This window comes from Neopelma chrysocephalum, unplaced genomic scaffold, assembly GCF_003984885.1.
Source record: "Neopelma chrysocephalum unplaced genomic scaffold, ASM398488v2 Primary Assembly neopelma1_288, whole genome shotgun sequence".
Classification (NCBI taxonomy): Eukaryota; Metazoa; Chordata; class Aves; order Passeriformes; family Pipridae; genus Neopelma; species Neopelma chrysocephalum.
In genome coordinates, this window is record NW_020897950.1 from 92,488 (window position 1) to 108,700 (window position 16,213).

At 64.8% G+C, this 16,213-nt stretch overlaps 3 protein-coding genes and 1 non-coding gene across 4 annotated transcripts; 1 reads left to right on the top strand and 3 right to left on the bottom strand.

Annotated features, from left to right (window-relative positions):
- Positions 1-66: 66 nt before the first annotated feature.
- Positions 67-9,109, bottom strand: NPR1 (natriuretic peptide receptor 1). The gene is made up of 21 exons (XM_027704797.1): positions 8,317-9,109; positions 6,535-6,734; positions 6,113-6,226; positions 5,700-5,835; positions 5,385-5,476; positions 5,163-5,298; positions 4,998-5,082; positions 4,801-4,921; positions 4,323-4,397; positions 4,160-4,237; positions 3,782-3,886; positions 3,633-3,704; positions 3,076-3,235; positions 2,841-2,996; positions 2,480-2,648; positions 2,219-2,365; positions 1,473-1,665; positions 780-954; positions 447-545; positions 265-364; positions 67-205 (listed from the first exon to the last, which is right to left on the bottom strand). The coding sequence occupies exons 1-21, from the start codon at positions 9,023-9,025 to the stop codon at positions 67-69; spliced, it is 3,261 nt and encodes a 1,086-aa protein (XP_027560598.1). The 5' UTR covers positions 9,026-9,109.
- An 832-nt stretch (positions 9,110-9,941) lies between these two features.
- TRNAM-CAU lies at positions 9,942-10,013 on the bottom strand. Its single transcript has one exon. It is a non-coding gene; the product is annotated as a tRNA-Met (tRNA).
- A 177-nt stretch (positions 10,014-10,190) lies between these two features.
- ILF2 (interleukin enhancer binding factor 2) lies at positions 10,191-13,928 on the top strand. The gene is made up of 14 exons (XM_027704791.1): positions 10,191-10,267; positions 10,592-10,633; positions 10,822-10,864; positions 11,496-11,600; positions 11,799-11,876; positions 12,016-12,118; positions 12,202-12,267; positions 12,359-12,475; positions 12,585-12,663; positions 12,770-12,857; positions 12,981-13,042; positions 13,200-13,314; positions 13,388-13,478; positions 13,674-13,928. The coding sequence occupies exons 1-14, from the start codon at positions 10,263-10,265 to the stop codon at positions 13,832-13,834; spliced, it is 1,155 nt and encodes a 384-aa protein (XP_027560592.1). The 5' UTR covers positions 10,191-10,262; the 3' UTR covers positions 13,835-13,928.
- A 278-nt stretch (positions 13,929-14,206) lies between these two features.
- SNAPIN (SNAP associated protein) lies at positions 14,207-15,551 on the bottom strand. Its single transcript, XM_027704770.1, has 4 exons — positions 15,156-15,551; positions 14,740-14,786; positions 14,525-14,643; positions 14,207-14,440 (listed from the first exon to the last, which is right to left on the bottom strand). Exons 1-4 carry the CDS (start codon positions 15,260-15,262, stop codon positions 14,351-14,353), a joined length of 363 nt encoding a protein of 120 aa, XP_027560571.1. The 5' UTR covers positions 15,263-15,551; the 3' UTR covers positions 14,207-14,350.
- Between the last annotated feature and the right edge of the window lie 662 nt (positions 15,552-16,213).

A 16,213-nucleotide genomic window follows, 5' to 3' on the forward strand; every position in this document is an offset into this window, starting at 1 on the left:
GGGGGGGCTGGGGCAGTTTGGGGGAGTCAGGGAAGTCTGAGGGGAGGGTGGGGCAGTTTGGGGGGGTCAGGGCAGTTTGGGACAGTCGGGGCTGTTTGTGGGGGTTGGGGCTGTTTTGGGGGTGTCCGGGCTGTTTTGGGAGGTTGGGGCTGTTTTTGAGGGGTCAGGGCTGTTTTGTGGGGTCGGGGCTGTTTTGGGGGGGTCAAGGGCTGTTTTGGGGGGTCGGGGCTGTTTTGGGAGGTTGGGGCTGTTTTGAGGGGGCCGGGGCTCACCTTCATCTCCACGTCCCCCCTGAGCTCCAGCTCGAAGCACCCGAATTCCTCCAGCACCGCCTTGGTCACCCCCGAGATGTGGATCTTCAGGGCTGGGGGGGGAGGGACCCTCAGCACCCCCGGGTGCCCCCCAGAGCCCCCCCAGCCTCCAGTGCCCCCCCTGGCCCTCCCGACCTTCCCCATTGGACTCCATCCGTGACGCCGTGTTCACCGTGTCCCCGAACAGGCAGTACCGCGGCATCTTCAGCCCCACGACCCCCGCACACACCGGACCTGCAGGGACAGCGTCAGACCCCCAGCCCGTCCCCATGTCCCTGTCCCCGCACACACCGGGCCTGTGGGGACAGCATGAGACCCCAGCCCCATCCCTGCCCGTGTGGATGCCGATGCCCTGTCCCTGTATCCCCATCCTATCCCTGACCCGTGTGGATGCCTTGTCCCTGTATCCCTGTCCCATCCCTGACCCGTGTGGATGCCCTGTCCCTGTATCCCTGTCCCATCCCTGACCCGTGTGGATGCCGATGCGCAGCTCCAGCTGCTGCCCCGGCCGGTGACGGATGCGGAAGGAGCGCACGGCATCGAGCAGGGCCAGGGCCATCCGGGCCACCTCCCGCGCGTGGAGCTTCCCGTTCCGCACCGGCAGCCCCGACACCACCATGTAGGCGTCACCTATGGTCTCCACCTGTGGGGACACGGGTACATCAGGGACATCAGGGGACACTGGGACATCAGGGCACACCAGAATGTCAGGGGACACCGGGACATCAGGGACATTCCTGTGTGGAAAAGGTGTTCAGGCCTTGGAAGCGGCTGCCCAGGGAGGTGGGGGAGTCCCCAGCCCTGGAGGTGCCCAGGGAAGGACTGGAAGTGGCACTGAGTGCTCTGGGCCAGGGGACAAGGTGGGGAAGGGGCAAAGGCTGGACTTGATGATCTTTGGAGGGCTTTTCCAACCTCAAGGATTCTGGGACTCTGCGATTGTGGGATTCTGTAATTTTGTGATTCTGGGATACTGGGATTTTGTGAATGTGTGATTCTGGGATTGTGTCATTCTGGGATTGTGGGATTCTGTTATTCTGAGATTCCAAGATTTTGTGATTCTGAGATTTTTGTGATTCTGGCATTTTGTGATTCTGGAATTCCGGGACCCTGGGACTTTGGGATTCCAAGACTCCCTGACCCCCTGATTCCGAGCCCCCTGACCTTGTAGACGTCGAAGTTGTCGATGATGGCGTCGAAGCAGGTGTAGAGGTCGTTGAGCAGCGTCACCACCTGCATGGGGGTGCTCTGGGCCGACAGCGCCGTGAAGCCCACGATGTCGCTGAAGTAGATGGTGACGCTGTCAAACGCCTCCGCCTGCACCGTCTCCCCCCGCTTGAGCTGCTCCGCCACCGAGCTGGGGGGACACGGCGGGGTCAGGGGGCACACGGCACTCCCACGGACCTTCCCAGGCACGGGCAGGGGGACACGACCCCCCTGTGTGGGGGTAAAGGGTGGGGATGGGGGACACGACCCCCCCAGACACTCCTGGATGGGGGTAAGAGGGGGATATAACATCCCCAGACCCTCCTGGAGGGGGTAAGGGGGTGGTGACCCCCACAGACCCTCCTGGAGGGGGGTAAGGGGGTGGTGACCCCCACAGACCTTCCTGAGAGAACCGTGTGGGAGTCCTTGGGGTCCCCAGCCCCTCCAAACATCCCCAACCCCAAACCACTGGGAGGTCCTTGGAGTCCCCAGGGTGTTCCCAGCCCCCCCATTCACAGGCCATGTTGGGGTCCTTGGGGTCCCCAACCCACACAGGGGTCCCTGTGTTCCCCAGCCCCCCCAACCCCACAGGACAGCCACAGAGGACCCCAGCCCAGAGTTGCCTTTGGGGTGCTCGGGGGTGGGGGAGTGCAGGCAGGGCCAGGACCCCCCCGGGTGCCCCCTGGAGCCCCCCAGGTGCTCACTGGGGCAGGATCTGGTAGAGCAGGGCCTCGGCCTTGCGCTTCTCCTCCAGGTAGGCCTGGGTCCGCTCCTCCACCAGCTCCTCCAGGTTGTTGGCGTATTGCTCCATGCGGGACAGCAGGTTGTCCAGGATGTTGCTGCTGCTCTCTCTGCGGGCACGGGGTTAACACCCACCCTGGGACCCTTCCCAGGGTCAACACCCACCCAGGGACCCCCTCTGGGGGGTCACCCTTCGCCCTCAGGGCTGAAGGAGGTGGAGGCACCTGTTGAACTTGCGGAGCTGGACCTTGATCTGGTTGAAGTCGGGACGCTCCAGGGCATCCTCGGCCCAGCAGTGCTGCATGAGCTGCCCCAGCTCCTCCATGTGGCACCCGACGTTGGCCGAGGGCCGGAAGCTCGGCCGCTCCCCGCTCTTCACGCGCTCGATGATCTCTGCGAGGCCAACAACTCATCAATGAGGCCAACAACCCATCAGCAGGTCCAATAACTCATTGGCAGGTCCAAGAACCCATCGACAGGTCCAAACACTCATCATCTGGTCCAACCAGATCCCACCACAAGTCCAACCAGCCACCAACAGCTCCAAACCCTGTTGCCCGGCCGCCCTGCAGCCCCCGTGCCCACCTTTGGGGCTGAGGTCCAGGCCCTCCACGTAGAAGACGCCGTTGCGCAGGGCGATCTCCTGCAGGATGATCCCGAAGCTGTAGACGTCACCCTTCTGTGTCCCCCGCGCCGGTGGCTCCTCCATCCGCAGCAGCTCCGGCGCCGTCCAAAGCTTCTCTGCGGCACCGGGGAGGGGGCTCAGGCCGGGCGGGACCCCTGGGGGGGGGAGGGCACAGGGGGCGCGGGGGGGTCTCACTGGCGAAGAGCGCGTGGGTGTCGTCGCCGTCGGGGGCCGCGCGGAAGCTCTCCAGCCCGTAGTCTGTGATCTTGAGCACGAAGCGGGAATCGACCACACAGTTGGAGGACTTGAGGTTCCCGTGGGACACGATGACCCCGTTGTGCAGGAACTGCATCCCCTGGAGAGGAGCAGGGAGATCGGGGGTGGATGGTCCTCCCCGCCCCAGGGGATGGGGGGCCCTTGTAGGGTGGGGGATTACGGGGGGATGGGGGATCCCCATGGGATGGGGGACTCCTGTGGGATGGGGGACCTCCATGGGATGGAGGACTACCGTGGGATTGGAGACCTCTATGGGATGGAGGAGCCCGATGGGATGAAGGACCCATGGGGGACAGGGGAGCCCTGTGGGATTGGGGACCACCACGGGATGTGTGACCCCCATGGAATAGGGATTCCCATGGGATGGGGGATCCTCCCTGTCCTTTCCCTATCCCCTGAGTGGGCACAGGAATGGGGGACCCTAATTGGAGGGAGGACCCTCGTGGGATGGGGACCCCCCCGAGCAGTGTCAGTACCTTGACGATGTCATGGGTGAGGGAGTAGCGGAACATCCAGTCCAGGGTGATGCTCTCGTTCTCCAGGATGTCCTGGGGGAGCAGGGGGGGTCAGGAGTGTTCCGGGGGGGGATCCCACACCCCCTGCCCCCCCGGCAGTCCCCCTGTACCTGGAGGCTCCCGCGGGGGCAGTACTCGGTCAGGATGCAGATGTTGGGGGGGTCGGTGCAGGCGCCGATGAACCGGGTCAGGTGCTCGTTCTGCACATCCCGCATCTGGGGGGGACGGGGTGGCACGGGGTTCCTGCCACTCCCACCCACCCGCGGGGTGGGACCGGGCTGGGCTCCCCTGCCCTATTGGGAGTCACCCCCGCCTCGTTGGGGGTCACTCCCTGTACCTCTGGGGGTCACCCCCTCTCGTTGAGGGTCACCCTTGTTTGGGGTCACCCTCACCCCATTGGGGTCACTCCCCGCCCATTTGGGGTCACTCCCTGCCCCATCGGGAGTCATCCCGACCCGATTGGGGTTCCCCCCCCGGGGGTCACGTACGTGCTTCAGCTCAAACAGGACCTTCCTCGTGAGCTCGATGCGTTTGCGGTTCAGGTGCTTCACGGCCACCAGGTTACCCTGGGGGACACGGGGGGATGAGGGACAGGGTGTGGTGGGTGGGACCCGGGGCAGTGGGTGCCATGCCTGCTCCCCCACCCCCTACCTTGTAATAGGCTGTCTTGGCGTAGACCTGGAACTGCCCCTCCGTGGTCATCAACGAGCCGTAGTTGGAGCCCCTCTGGGGGGAGAGGGGGGTAAGCTCGGTCCCCCCGGTACCCCGGTTCCTGACAGGGCTGTGGGGTGACCCTGCTCCCCCTAGTCCAATCCTAGTCCCCAGGCAGGGCCATGGGGTGACCCCAGTCCCTGAGCAGGGATGTGGGATGACCCGGTCTCTTGGGCCCCAGTCCTTGAGTGGGGACATGGGGTCACCCCGGTCCCCCCAAAGCCTGGACCCCAGTGGGATTGTGGGGTGAGCCCAGTGCCCCTGATGCTGGTTCCCAAGCAGGGCCACAGGGTGACCAAAATCCCCCTGGTCCCCGAGCAGAGCCATGGGGTGACCCCTGTGCCCACTCCCATCCCCCAGTGGAGCCGTGGGGCGGCCCCATGCCCATCCCCATCCCTGTGGTGCCCGCGGTGCCCACCAGGGACAGGGTGAGTTTGCTGCCGGCGCTCCTCAGGTGCTTCTCCAGGCTGCTCATCTGCACGTCCTCCCAGCGCACCCTCCACAGCTCCGCCGCCAGCTCCTTCTCCAGCTGCAGCTTCCTGTGCCAGGAGGGGGAACTGTGAGACCCCAACCTGCGCCCCCACGGCCCCCCGGGCCCCCCCAAAGCCCCCTGACCTGTAGATGAAGAAGGAGGTGACGGTGATGGCCAGGAGGATCAGGCTGACCACGAGCGACAGCACCTCCAGTGTGGACAGAGTGGCTGTGCGGGGACAGGGGGGTGCTGAGGGGCTGGGGGGGGCAGGGTGGGGGTCTCAGGGCCTGTGCCCCCCCCAGCCTCACCTTGGCGGCACAGGGGGTCACTGTGGTCGAATCCACAGGGAGGGACGTCGGACGGGACCACGTTCCCTGGCCAGTGGATCTCCCGGCCCGGCACCATCTGGATCTTCTTGGTGGTGCCGTTGTAGTTGGCCACGATCTTTGTGGGGGGGGGGGAGAAAAGGGTGGAAAAGAGCCCCCAGACCCCCCCTTGGGACTGACACCCCCCCAGGTGCCAGGGCTCACCTGGAATTCCCCCCGTGTGGGGTCCATGTCCCACAGGGAATAGTCGCTCTCCCGGTCCCCGTTCTCGTCGATCTTCAGGAACCCGGTGACACCTGGGGGGGAGGGAGGGGCTGGGAGGGACCTTGGGGGCCGTGGGGGGGGCTCTGATCCCAAAATATCATCCTGGGAAGGGGGCAGGTGGGGGACTGGCAGATGGCACCTGGCTGGGATGAGTTGGAAAGGGGATGGGGACAGGACACTGATGAGGATGGAGATGGGAATAGGGAAAGGACAGGGAGGGGACAGGGAGGGGATGGGGATGGGGCCGGGCCTGACCATAGAAGGTGCGGTTCCACATCTGCCGGGTGATGGCCGAGGCATCGGCGACGGAGCCGCCGCGCTCCAGGGTCTCGTTGAGGGCCTGGGCGTAGAGCAGGACCCCGTCGTGGAAGGCAGCAGCAATGAAGTTCATCTGGGGGGACAGGGATGGCTTGGGGATGGCTCGGGGATGGGGCACAGCTGGGGGGCCCGCTCCCCTTCCCCCCGGCTCCATCCCATGTCCCTTGTCCCCTCCGCTCCGGCTCTATCCCATGTCCCTCATCCCCTCACCCCCCAGCTCCATCCCGTGTCCTCTCATTCCCACCTCCCTTGCCCTTTCCCCTTGCTCCCATCTCCCTGCCGTGCCCCCAGCCCAGTGCCCCCTGTCATTCCCCCCATTCCCACCATTCCCACGGTTCCCCTGGTCCCACCAGTCCGTCCTTCATGGAGAAGTTGAAGTGCTGCCGGGCCTCGTCCCGCAGGCGCCGCAGGAAGGGCCGGTACTCGGGGTTCTGGGGCTCCGTGTACGTGATGATGGTCACGGCCTGGGGAGACACGGCTGGGGGGGACTGGCAGACCAGTGCCCACCCGGGGGGGTCCCTGTGCCCACCCCGGTGTCCTCGTGCCCACTCAGGGGGGTCCCTGGTGTCCCCGTGCTCACCTGGGGATCCCCGTGCCCTCCCTGGTGTCTCCGTGCCCACCTTGGTGTCCCCATGCCCTCCCTGGTGTCTCCGTGCCCACCTTGGTGTCCCTGTGCCCACTCTGGTGTCCCCGTGCCCACCTTGGTGTCCCCCTGCCCCCCTGGGGGGGTCCCCGTGCCCCCCGCCCGCGGCACAGCCCGTGCCCGGCTCACCTCGAAGGCGCGGCGGGCGCGGGGGTCGTGTTGGTCGCCACGGTGCCAGGGCCGGCGGGGATCGGGGAAGTGCCCCCCCTGCAGACTGGCGCCGAAGGTGTCGATGTAGAAGAAGGCGAAGTCGCCCCCCGTGAGCCCCTCGAGCTCCGCCTGCAGCAGCAGCTCCCGCAGCGTGTCCGGGGCACAGCAGACGTACACGACTGGGGGGGCACGGCCTTGGCACCGGGACCCCCGAGAGCCCCGGGACCCCCGACAGACAACCCTGGGACTCCTCACAGCCCCCCTCGACAGCTCCGGGACCCCCGACAGCCCCTGGACCCCCGACAGCCCCTGGAGACCATGGGACACTCTGGGACCCCCAACATCCCTGGGACCCCTCGGGAGCCCCCAGCCCCACACGGGAGGGTCCGTGGTTATTACGTGACAGCCCGTGGGCTGTGCTGCCCCCGGGCCGGGGGGTCCCGACCCCTGTGCCGCCCCCCCGTGTCGTGCCTGGCGCTGCCCTCGGCGCCAGGCCGAGGTTTCCTGTTTTCCCGACTCCGTTTCCTCCTCCCCGCGGCCCCGATGGATTCTCGGCGACACCGGGACCCCGGGGGTGCCACCCCCGCGGCACCAGCCGTGCCACCCCCTGGCACCCCAAAATACACCTCTGGGGCTGAGCACCCACCTCCCACCCCGTGTCCTGAGTCACCTGGGGCTGTGAGACCCCAAAATACACCCCCGGGGCTGAGCACCCACCCCCACCCTCCCGTGCCAGCCCCGTGTCACCCGGGGCTGCCCCACGGGAAAGTCGGAGCTGCCCCGGGACCACCGGGACGGGGACAGTGCTCGGCAGCTCCCGGGGAGGACACGGCACAGGGAGGGAGGCCTGGGGGGACTCGAGGGGGGTCACGGTAGGGTGGGGGCAGAGCACGTGTGTGAGTGTGCAGGGCAGCTGTGTACGGCTGAGAACACACCTGAACACATGTGTACAGGCGTGTAGTGCCAGAACACCTGTGCCCAGCTGTGAACACGTGTGAACAGACGTGTAAAGTTGGGCACAGCTGTGTACAGCTGTGAACAGCCATGAACAGCCATGTACAGCTGGGCACAGCCGTGTACTGCTGTGAACACCCTGTGCACAGCCGTGAGAACCCATGTAGAGCCATGAACACCCGTGAAACCTTGTGGACACCCATGTCCAGCCATGAACAGCCATGAACCCCCGTGTAAAGCTGTGCACAGCTGGGCACAGCCATGTACTGCTGTGCACATCCATGTATGGTTGTGAACACCCGTGTAAAGCCATGCCGAGCTGGGCACACCCATGTGCACCCGTGTGGAGCTGTGCCCACCTGTGACGAGCCACGCACCGCCCCGGCCCCCCTTCCTCTCCCCCTCCTCGTCCTCCTCCTCGTCTGTGTCCTCCTCTCCACCCTGTTGTCCCCCTCCCCGTCCCACTGTCCTCTTTCTAGCCTGGTGTCCCCCTCCCATCCCAGGGTCCCCTTCCCACCCCACTGTCCCCTTCCTATCCTGGTGTCCCCTTCCTATCCTGGTGTCCCCTTCCCATCCCACTGTCCCCTTCCCATCCCAGTGTCCCACTCTCATCCCAGTGTCCTCCTCCCTGTCCCAGTTTCCCTCTCCCACCCCGGGGTCCCTTTCCCCTCCCCGTGTCCCCTTCCCACCCTGCTATCCCCTTCCTATCCCAGTGTCCCCCTCCCCACCCCACTGTCCCTTTCCCACCCCACTGTCCCCCTCCCTCTCCAGTGTCCCCGTCCCAGTGCCCCCCTCCCTGTCACTCACTGCGCCCCTTGGCCTTGATCTCCTGGATGACGAAGGAGAAGTTGCCGCTGTCTTGGAACACGACGTCCATGACCGTGAGGTTGCGCAGGGTGGGCAGCTGGACGTACAAGCCCTCGGCGGCGAAGAAGCAGGGCCGGTCGTCCACCCTCTCGTCCCAGTACACGAGCAGCGCCCGGCGCGTCCAGTTGAAGCGGCGGTGGAGCCGCACGCCCAGCTCGCCCAGTTTGCGGTGGCTGGGGCCGGCGCGCGTGGTCAGCGCGAACTCCTCGCGCTTGTCGTCGAAGCCGTGGGCCTCAGCCCCCGCCGTGACCAGTGGCAGCCGCCAGTGGCTGGTGAACCGGGCCACGGGCGCCGCCGCGTACACGCACCCGGGGCCCACGAAGGCGGCGGGCTGGTGGGCCAGGCGCAGGTCAACGGCGGTCAACGGTGCAGCCATCTCGGAGCACACGCCGTGCCGGTCCTCGCTGTCCCCGAACACCCAGCGGATCGTGAAGCCGGGCAGCAGATCCTGCCGGGAGTTGACAGTGGCCACGGCCAAGCGCACGGCGGGGCCCACGCGCGGCCAAGCCCAGGGGTAGGTGAGGTTGTGCCGGGGCAGCACCACGGCGAGGGTCAGCGCGGCGCTCCCGGGGGTGGTCCCGGGGGGCGTCGGGCTCGGGGTCGCCGCGGCCGCGCCGAGGAGCAGGGCCAGCGCCAGCGCCGCCAGCATCGCCCACGGACGGTGGCAGAGTGGCAGAGTGGCAGAGTGGCGTGTCCCCCCCTCCCACGGCGGGGCTGAGCCCTTCCTCGCCCCCCCCACTGGTGACACAAAGGGCCGTTATCATCCACACCGACCTTAACTCCTTCCTCGCCGCTCCCCCCGCGGCGCCTCGGGCGGGATGGGCGGCGCACGGGGCCGCCCGCTGGCGGGGGGGGGATTCCCGCTCTCAGCGGGGGTCTCGGCCCCTGGAATGCGCCGCGATATGTCCCCCTCCCCTCCCTGTGTCTTGTCGCGACCACCCGGGTGCTGCCGCTGACCCGCCCCACGCCCGGACACGGGCACGAGCGAGGCGCTGAGACCCGATGAACTCGTCAGTGGGGCGGGGGACGCCCCATAACGCGGCCCCCGCCCTGTCCCCGCGCGGCGCCGGAGCCTCCGGGCGGCCCCGGCGGGGGGGTCGTGGGGGGCTCGGGCATCTCTCGCCCCCCCTTTCCGCACCCATGGGAGGTTCTGCCCCACGGAGGGGTCCCCGCGGCCCCACGGGAGTCGAGGGGTGACCCCGGAGGTGCCACTCGGGGGGTCGCGCGGCTGCTGGGGACTCTGAGGGTACGCGGGGGACACGCGCGGACGGGGACGCGCGCGGGGGTTGGGGACGCGCGTGGACGGGCACACACGCAGATCCGGGGTGGTTCAACCCCGGGACAGTCCAAAGCCGGGATGGTCCAAGCCCTGGGACGCGCGCAGCCCCCCCGGGGACACCCCGAGCCCCCGGGTCTGACGAGACACGTGACACCCGTTACCCCGCGATGCTCCGGGGCGGGACAAGCTGCAAAAAGTATTAAGGAGCATTAAAGTCGCCCTGAAGCAGCGGTAAAACCCGACGCGATTAACGAGATCATTGCCGAGGAAAAGAAAAAGTCACCGCTAGCAGAGGATGGTTTCGATCCATCGACCTCTGGGTTATGGGCCCAGCACGCTCCCGCTGCGCCACTCTGCTGCTGCGCGGAACCTCTTCCGGCCGCGGCGTAAGGCACCAACCCGCACGCGCCCCATTCACGGACCCGGCGCCCCCCAGCGGCCGCGCGCCGCTATTGGTGGTTTCCGCCTTAGGTTGATGCGCGGTCAGACCAATGGAGAGCGGGGGAGCGGCCCCGGGGGGGCGGGCCGGCGGAGGGAGGTGACCAATGGGAGGGAGGGTTGCTGCGGGGTCTGAGAGCGGCGGTTCATTGTCGGGAGCGGCGGAGACATGAGGTGGGGAACAACCGGGAATGGGGGGGATACCGGGAATGAGGGGGGGACCAGGACCGGGACGGGGGAGAACCGGGGGGTAACCGGGACTGGGAGGACACCGGGACGGAGGGCGGTGGGATCGGGGCGGATCGGGATGGAACCAGCGGGGGGACAGGACCGGGACCGGGCGGGGACCGAGGCCGGACCAAGGCTGGGGGGCAGCGGGAGCAGCTCGGGGCAGGACCGGGACCGGGAGGGGTAACGGGGGCGGCGGGATGGGGTGTGTGGGGACGGGACCGGCGGTCGCTCGGACCCCCAGTTATCGCTCCCGTTCTTTCCCTGCAGGGGTGACCGAGGCCGCGGCCGCGGCGGCCGCTTCGGATCCAGGGGAGTCCTGGGAACGCTTCGGATGCGGGGGGGGCGGTAGGGGGGCCCTGGGTGGGGGGGCTCAGGTAACCCCCGGCCCTGCCGGGCCATCCCACGTGTCGTGACAGGGCTCTGTCGTGACAGGAGGGTGGGTTTGGGGGGACAAAGCCCCGCCCAGAGAGTGAAGTGGGGTCTTCTCTCCCCTTTAGGTTCCGGCCATTTGTGCCCCACATCCCCTTTGACTTCTATGTCGTGAGTAATCCCCGTTCCGAGGGGGATCCAGGGGGGCTTTTCTGGGGATTGCAAGGGGTTTTCCAGCTTGACTGACCCCCCATCCCTGGTTTTGGAGGTTTGGCTTCTCGTGGTGGAGCTGAACTGAGCGAATCCCCCTAAAACTGTTGGTTCAGTTAAAAACCCCAATATGGAGGATTTTATTCCCATTTGGAGTAGGATAACGGGACAGAGTTGAGGGATAACTCCACAAATCCTTCCAGGATCATTTTTTGGGGGGGATTATACCAGATCAATCCCTGGATTGAGGTTTGTCCCCCCTCTCCAACCCTTGGGGTGACCCCAATACCTGTCACCTCCTCTCAGGTGTCCTCTTGGTCTCGCAGCAACACCTGTTTCCCACCTTTTCCAGGAAGAAATCATTCCCTCATCCCAAATTCCCTGAGTTTCTGCCCTTTAGGAATGTGATTCCAAGGCCCAGTGGCTGCAGATTTAATGAGTTAATTTATTAAATTAATTAATATAGTTAATAAAACCCTCTGAAGCTGCACAGGTGGGAGCTCCTGGACGCTTGTGTAGCTCCAGTAGGATCATGTGAACAGGGAATTGTGCTGGAAAGTAAAATGCCAGTGGGAATTTTATCCCATTACAGTGTGAGATGGCCTTTCCTCGTGTCAAACCTGCAGCTGATGAGACAGCCTTCAGCGAGGCCCTGCTCAAGAGGAACCAGGACCTGGCTCCCACCGCTGCCGAGCAGGTGCCCAAAATTCCCACAGATTCTTGGGATGGGTGTTGGAGAATCCAAAGTCCTTCAGGGACTCACAGGAGTGGCCTAAAAATGAATTAATTCTCTGGAATGAGCACCCAGGAGGAGCTTCTTGGATGATTTTGTGCTCTGCAAGTGGAATTGTTGGGAGGTTTTCCTGGATAATCCCCCCCTCCTGTTCCTTCCCAGGCTTCCATCCTGTCCCTGGTGACCAAGATCAACAATGTCATCGACAACTTAATCGTGGCACCTGGAACCTTTGAAGTGGTGAGCCCAAAGTTGGGAAAAGAGCTCCCTGGGGAGCCCTGGTGGTCCTGGCCCAGGGCAGGTTAAGGATCAGTACTGAGCCCCCAAAATGCTGCACTGTGTGTTGAATTCCCGGGATTTGGGGTTGTCCTTCCCACAGCAAATTGAGGAGGTTCGCCAGGTGGGCTCCTACAAGAAGGGCACGATGACCACGGGGCACAACGTGGCGGATCTGGTGGTGATCCTGAAGATCCTGCCCACCTGTGAGTGCTGGCCGGGTGGGATCAGGTGGGATCGGAGCGACTCCCAGCCCTGCTCCAACCCTTCTCCTCCTCCTTTTCCCCAGTGGAAGCTGTGGCAGCCTTGGGGAACAAGGTGGTGGAGAGCCTGAGGGCACAGGACCCCAGCGAAGGTGGGACCTCTGGAGCGATGCAGGCTGAGTTCCCGTGTTCTCAGGGAGTTTTCCAGCCCCTCCATGTGGAATTCCCGGTTTTCCCCTCCAGTGCTGACCATGCTGACCAACGAGACGGGCTTTGAGATCAGCTCAGCCGACGCCACGGTGAAGATCCTCATCACCACCGTGCCGCCCAACCTGCGCAAGCTGGACCCGGAGCTGCACCGTGAGGGCCTGGCCGCGCTTCCCACTGGGATCCGGGGCAGAGGGAGCGCCTGGTGCACCCTCCCTGTGCCTCTCTGGGTTGGAAAACCAAGACTTTGTGCTTCTTGCAGTGGACATCAAGGTGCTGCAGAGCGCCCTGGCCGCCATCCGGCACGCACGGTGGTTCGAGGAGAACGCCTCGCAGTCCACGTGAGTTCCAAGGGAATCATGGATCCAAGGATCGTGGGTCTTCTTATGGAGAATGTGGAGTGGTGCTGGTGGTGCGGGACTGACCCTCCTCCTGCCTCTGCCCCAGGGTGAAGGTCTTGATCCGGCTGCTCAAGGACCTGAGGATCCGCTTCCCCGGCTTTGAGCCGCTCACGCCGTGGATCCTGGACCTGCTGGTGGGGGATGTGGATGTGGAGCTGATCTTGATCCCGATCCCAATCCCAGCAGGGCTTGGGATTCTTACCCTGAGCTGGGATTCTTCCCTTCCTGCCCTAATTCCTTTGCCCTTCCCGTTCCAGGGGCACTATGCCGTGATGAACAACCCCACCCGGCAGCCCCTGGCTCTCAACATCGCCTACAGGTCAATCCCAGGGGATAAATCCCTGCTGTGGCTCCGTTTTCCCCGTAAAACCACTGGAGTGGTGCCTGGGAGATGAATCCAGCTCCTCCAGCTGGGAGCTGCTGGTTGTATTTTTGCTGCAATGCTCCAGTTTGAACCCGAAATGTCCCGTGTGCAGGCGCTGCCTCCAGATCCTGGCGGCCGGGCTCTTCCTGCCCGGATCCGTGGGCATCACGGATCCCTGCGAGAGCGGCAACTTCCGGGTGCACACGGTGATGACGCTGGAACAGCAGGTGAGGGGGGTCCCCGCAGGGGAGGGGATGCTCGGGGGTCCCTGTCCCTGCACTGACCCCTCCCCACCCCCAGGACATGGTGTGTTACACGGCCCAGACCCTCGTCCGCATCCTGTCCCACGGAGGCTACCGGAAAATCCTGGGACAGGAGGGAGACGCCAGCTGTGAGTGGGGGTGTCCCTGTGAGAATGGGGCTGGAATCCCAGGGGTGTCCGGGTGGAAATGGGGCTGGAATCCCTGGAGTGTCTAGGTGGGAATGGGGCTGGAATCCCAGGGGCCTTCAGGGGGGAATGGAGCTGGAATTCCAGAGGTATCCAGGTGGGAATGGGGCTGGAATCCAGTGCCATCTGTCGGGGCAGACCTGGCGTCCGAGATGTCCACGTGGGACGGGGTGATTGTGACACCCTCGGAGAAGGCGTACGAGAAACCCCCAGAGAAGAAGGAAGGAGAGGAGGAAGAGGAAAACCAGGAAGAGCCAGCAGCGGGAGAGGAGGAGGAGAGCATGGAGACCCAGGAGTGAGGGCACAGGGACACCTGGAGCAGTAGAGGGCCCCTGACTTGGCCCTGTCCGTGTTTTATAAGTTGCACATTAAAGTCTCCCCCCTTCCCAGTGAGTCCTGGTTGGTCAGGGACACACAGGATGGATGGGAATGACACCGGTGGGGTGGCAGGACAAGGTTCCAGAAGTTGAAAGGACCCACCTGGGGGTGCCTGAACCCCAAATTCCACCTGGCGACACCCAAACCCTACCTGGGGGTGCCCTCACTTCACCTTGGGCTTCCCAAGTCCCCCTGGGGCTGCCCAATGCCCCCTGCTTGTGCCCAGACCCCCCCTGGCAACCCCTGCTGTCCCCACTGTCCCCAAGGCCCCTCAGGGACGTGGCACCATCACAGACTCCAGCATCACTTTTATTCCAGCGCCCCCAAATCCGGGCACATGACTCAGGGGGGGTCCCTGCTCCCTGTGTGGCAGGTGAGGGGGGACACCCCCTGAATTCCCAAGGCTGCGATCCCGGGGATACCTGCTCCCCTGGCTCTCACTTGCCCTGGTATCCCCCAGCCTCCAGCATCGCCCTCCTCCGCACGGTCTCCTTGGCCACGCTGTGGTTCAGCCTCCGTAGCCGCTCCTGGGCAGGAAAACCCCCCTCTGTGAGCGCCTGGGGGGGCTCTGGGACCCCCCAAAACCCCCTCTTTGCCCCCCAGAGCCCCACCTGGGCGTTCTGCAGGATGTTGTTGACCAGCACCACCCGGCGCCGGGCGTTGAGCAGCTTCTTCACGTAGGGGTCGAGGTCAAGGGCCACCTTCTGGTCCTCGTTGATGCGACAAAGCTCTGAGGAGGGGGCACAGAGCCAGTGAACCCCCTGTGCTCCCCAAACCTAGGGGTGAGGGGTGGCAGAGGTGACCCTCACCCCTGTTTTTGGCTCACCTGTGGCCAGGCTGTCGATGTGCTCCCGCAGCTCCACCTGGCTCTCCCTGCGAGGGGGCAGGGAAAACATTGGACCCCACCCCAAAACTACCCCTAAGACCCCCCAGTATGGGACCTGTGCTCTCAGCACCCCCCAGCCGAAAAGTCACCCCCCCAGGGGACCTGGACTCCCCTCAGATACCACATTCTCCCCAGTATTGTCCACCCCTGGTGCCCCCAAAGCCCTTCATCCCCTCAAAATCCTTCACCCCCAGCCCAAAACTGCCCCCCAGGTGCCCTCAAACCTCTTTACTGCCTCAAACTGCCCCTCCAGTGCTCCTAAAGCCCTTCGCCCCCCCAAAACTGCCCCTCTCAGCCCTACCTCTCCCTCAGCCCCCGCGCTCCCGGCCCGCCCTGCCCGGTCCGTGTGGCCGTACCTGACGCTGTGGACGTGACGGTCGAGCTGTCTCACGGCGGGGCGCAGGAATTGCAGCAGCCCCTCAGCGAAGAGCTCCCGGGCCGCGGGGCCGCTCCCCGCCGCCATCTTGGCCCCTCACGCGCCGCGGGGGCTGACGGGAAACCGAGTCCGCTGGGGCGGGAAAGGCCGCAAGGGCTGATGGGCAATGTAGTCCCGAGTGGGGGCAGAGGAGGCGCAGCTGGAGGAACATCTAGAGGCACAACCGCACCGCTGACAGACAGGCCACAAACCCCAACCCCGTCCATTACAGAACGGTTAAAACAACACGATTGGGGTCCTTTCGCCTTGCTTTTTTGGCTTTTTTTCCTCCTCTTATTTTAGGGCTTTCCCTCGTTCCCTCAGCCCTTTCCCTCAGTCTCTTCCTTCCCTCAGCCCCTTTCTATTCCTCAGCCCTCTCCCGCCTTCCCTCAGCCCCCTCAATCCCGTTTCCGGCATTTGCCCGTTCCTCTCAGTACCAAAAGCAGCGGCCGGAGAGCTCGAAGCGCCGCCGCACCGCAGCCAATGGCAGCCGCCGTAACAACCGTCCCTCGCCTCGCCAGCCAATAGCGGCTGCGCTTACACTGCCTGAGCACACACAGGCCCCGCCCCCGGCGCCGCTGGGTCCCGCCCGCCCGGCTCCGATCCCACCGGGAATGCCGCCGGACTCCGGCCCCGATCCCACCGGGAATGCCGCCGGACTCCGGCCCCGATCCCAACTCGATGGAGCCGGTGGGTTCCCGGGGCTGCGAGCGCATTCCCTCCGCTTCCTTCTGCCCCTGCAGAGTAATTCCATGGCAGAGGAGGAGGAGAAAAATCCCATTTTCTGGGAAAAAAACCCAAACCCTAGACATGGCTTCGGGAATTATTTTTCTCCTTTGTTATAACCAACCAGAAATGCAAGATTCCAACGGAACCAGAATAGGTCACAGAAGGGGTGAAATTCAAACCTGAAGGGAATCACAGACCCTTCACCAAGCCCACGGGGTTCAATTGTTTTTTGGGGAAAAATGACAGATTTTGGAGTCCGTGCTGTAAGAG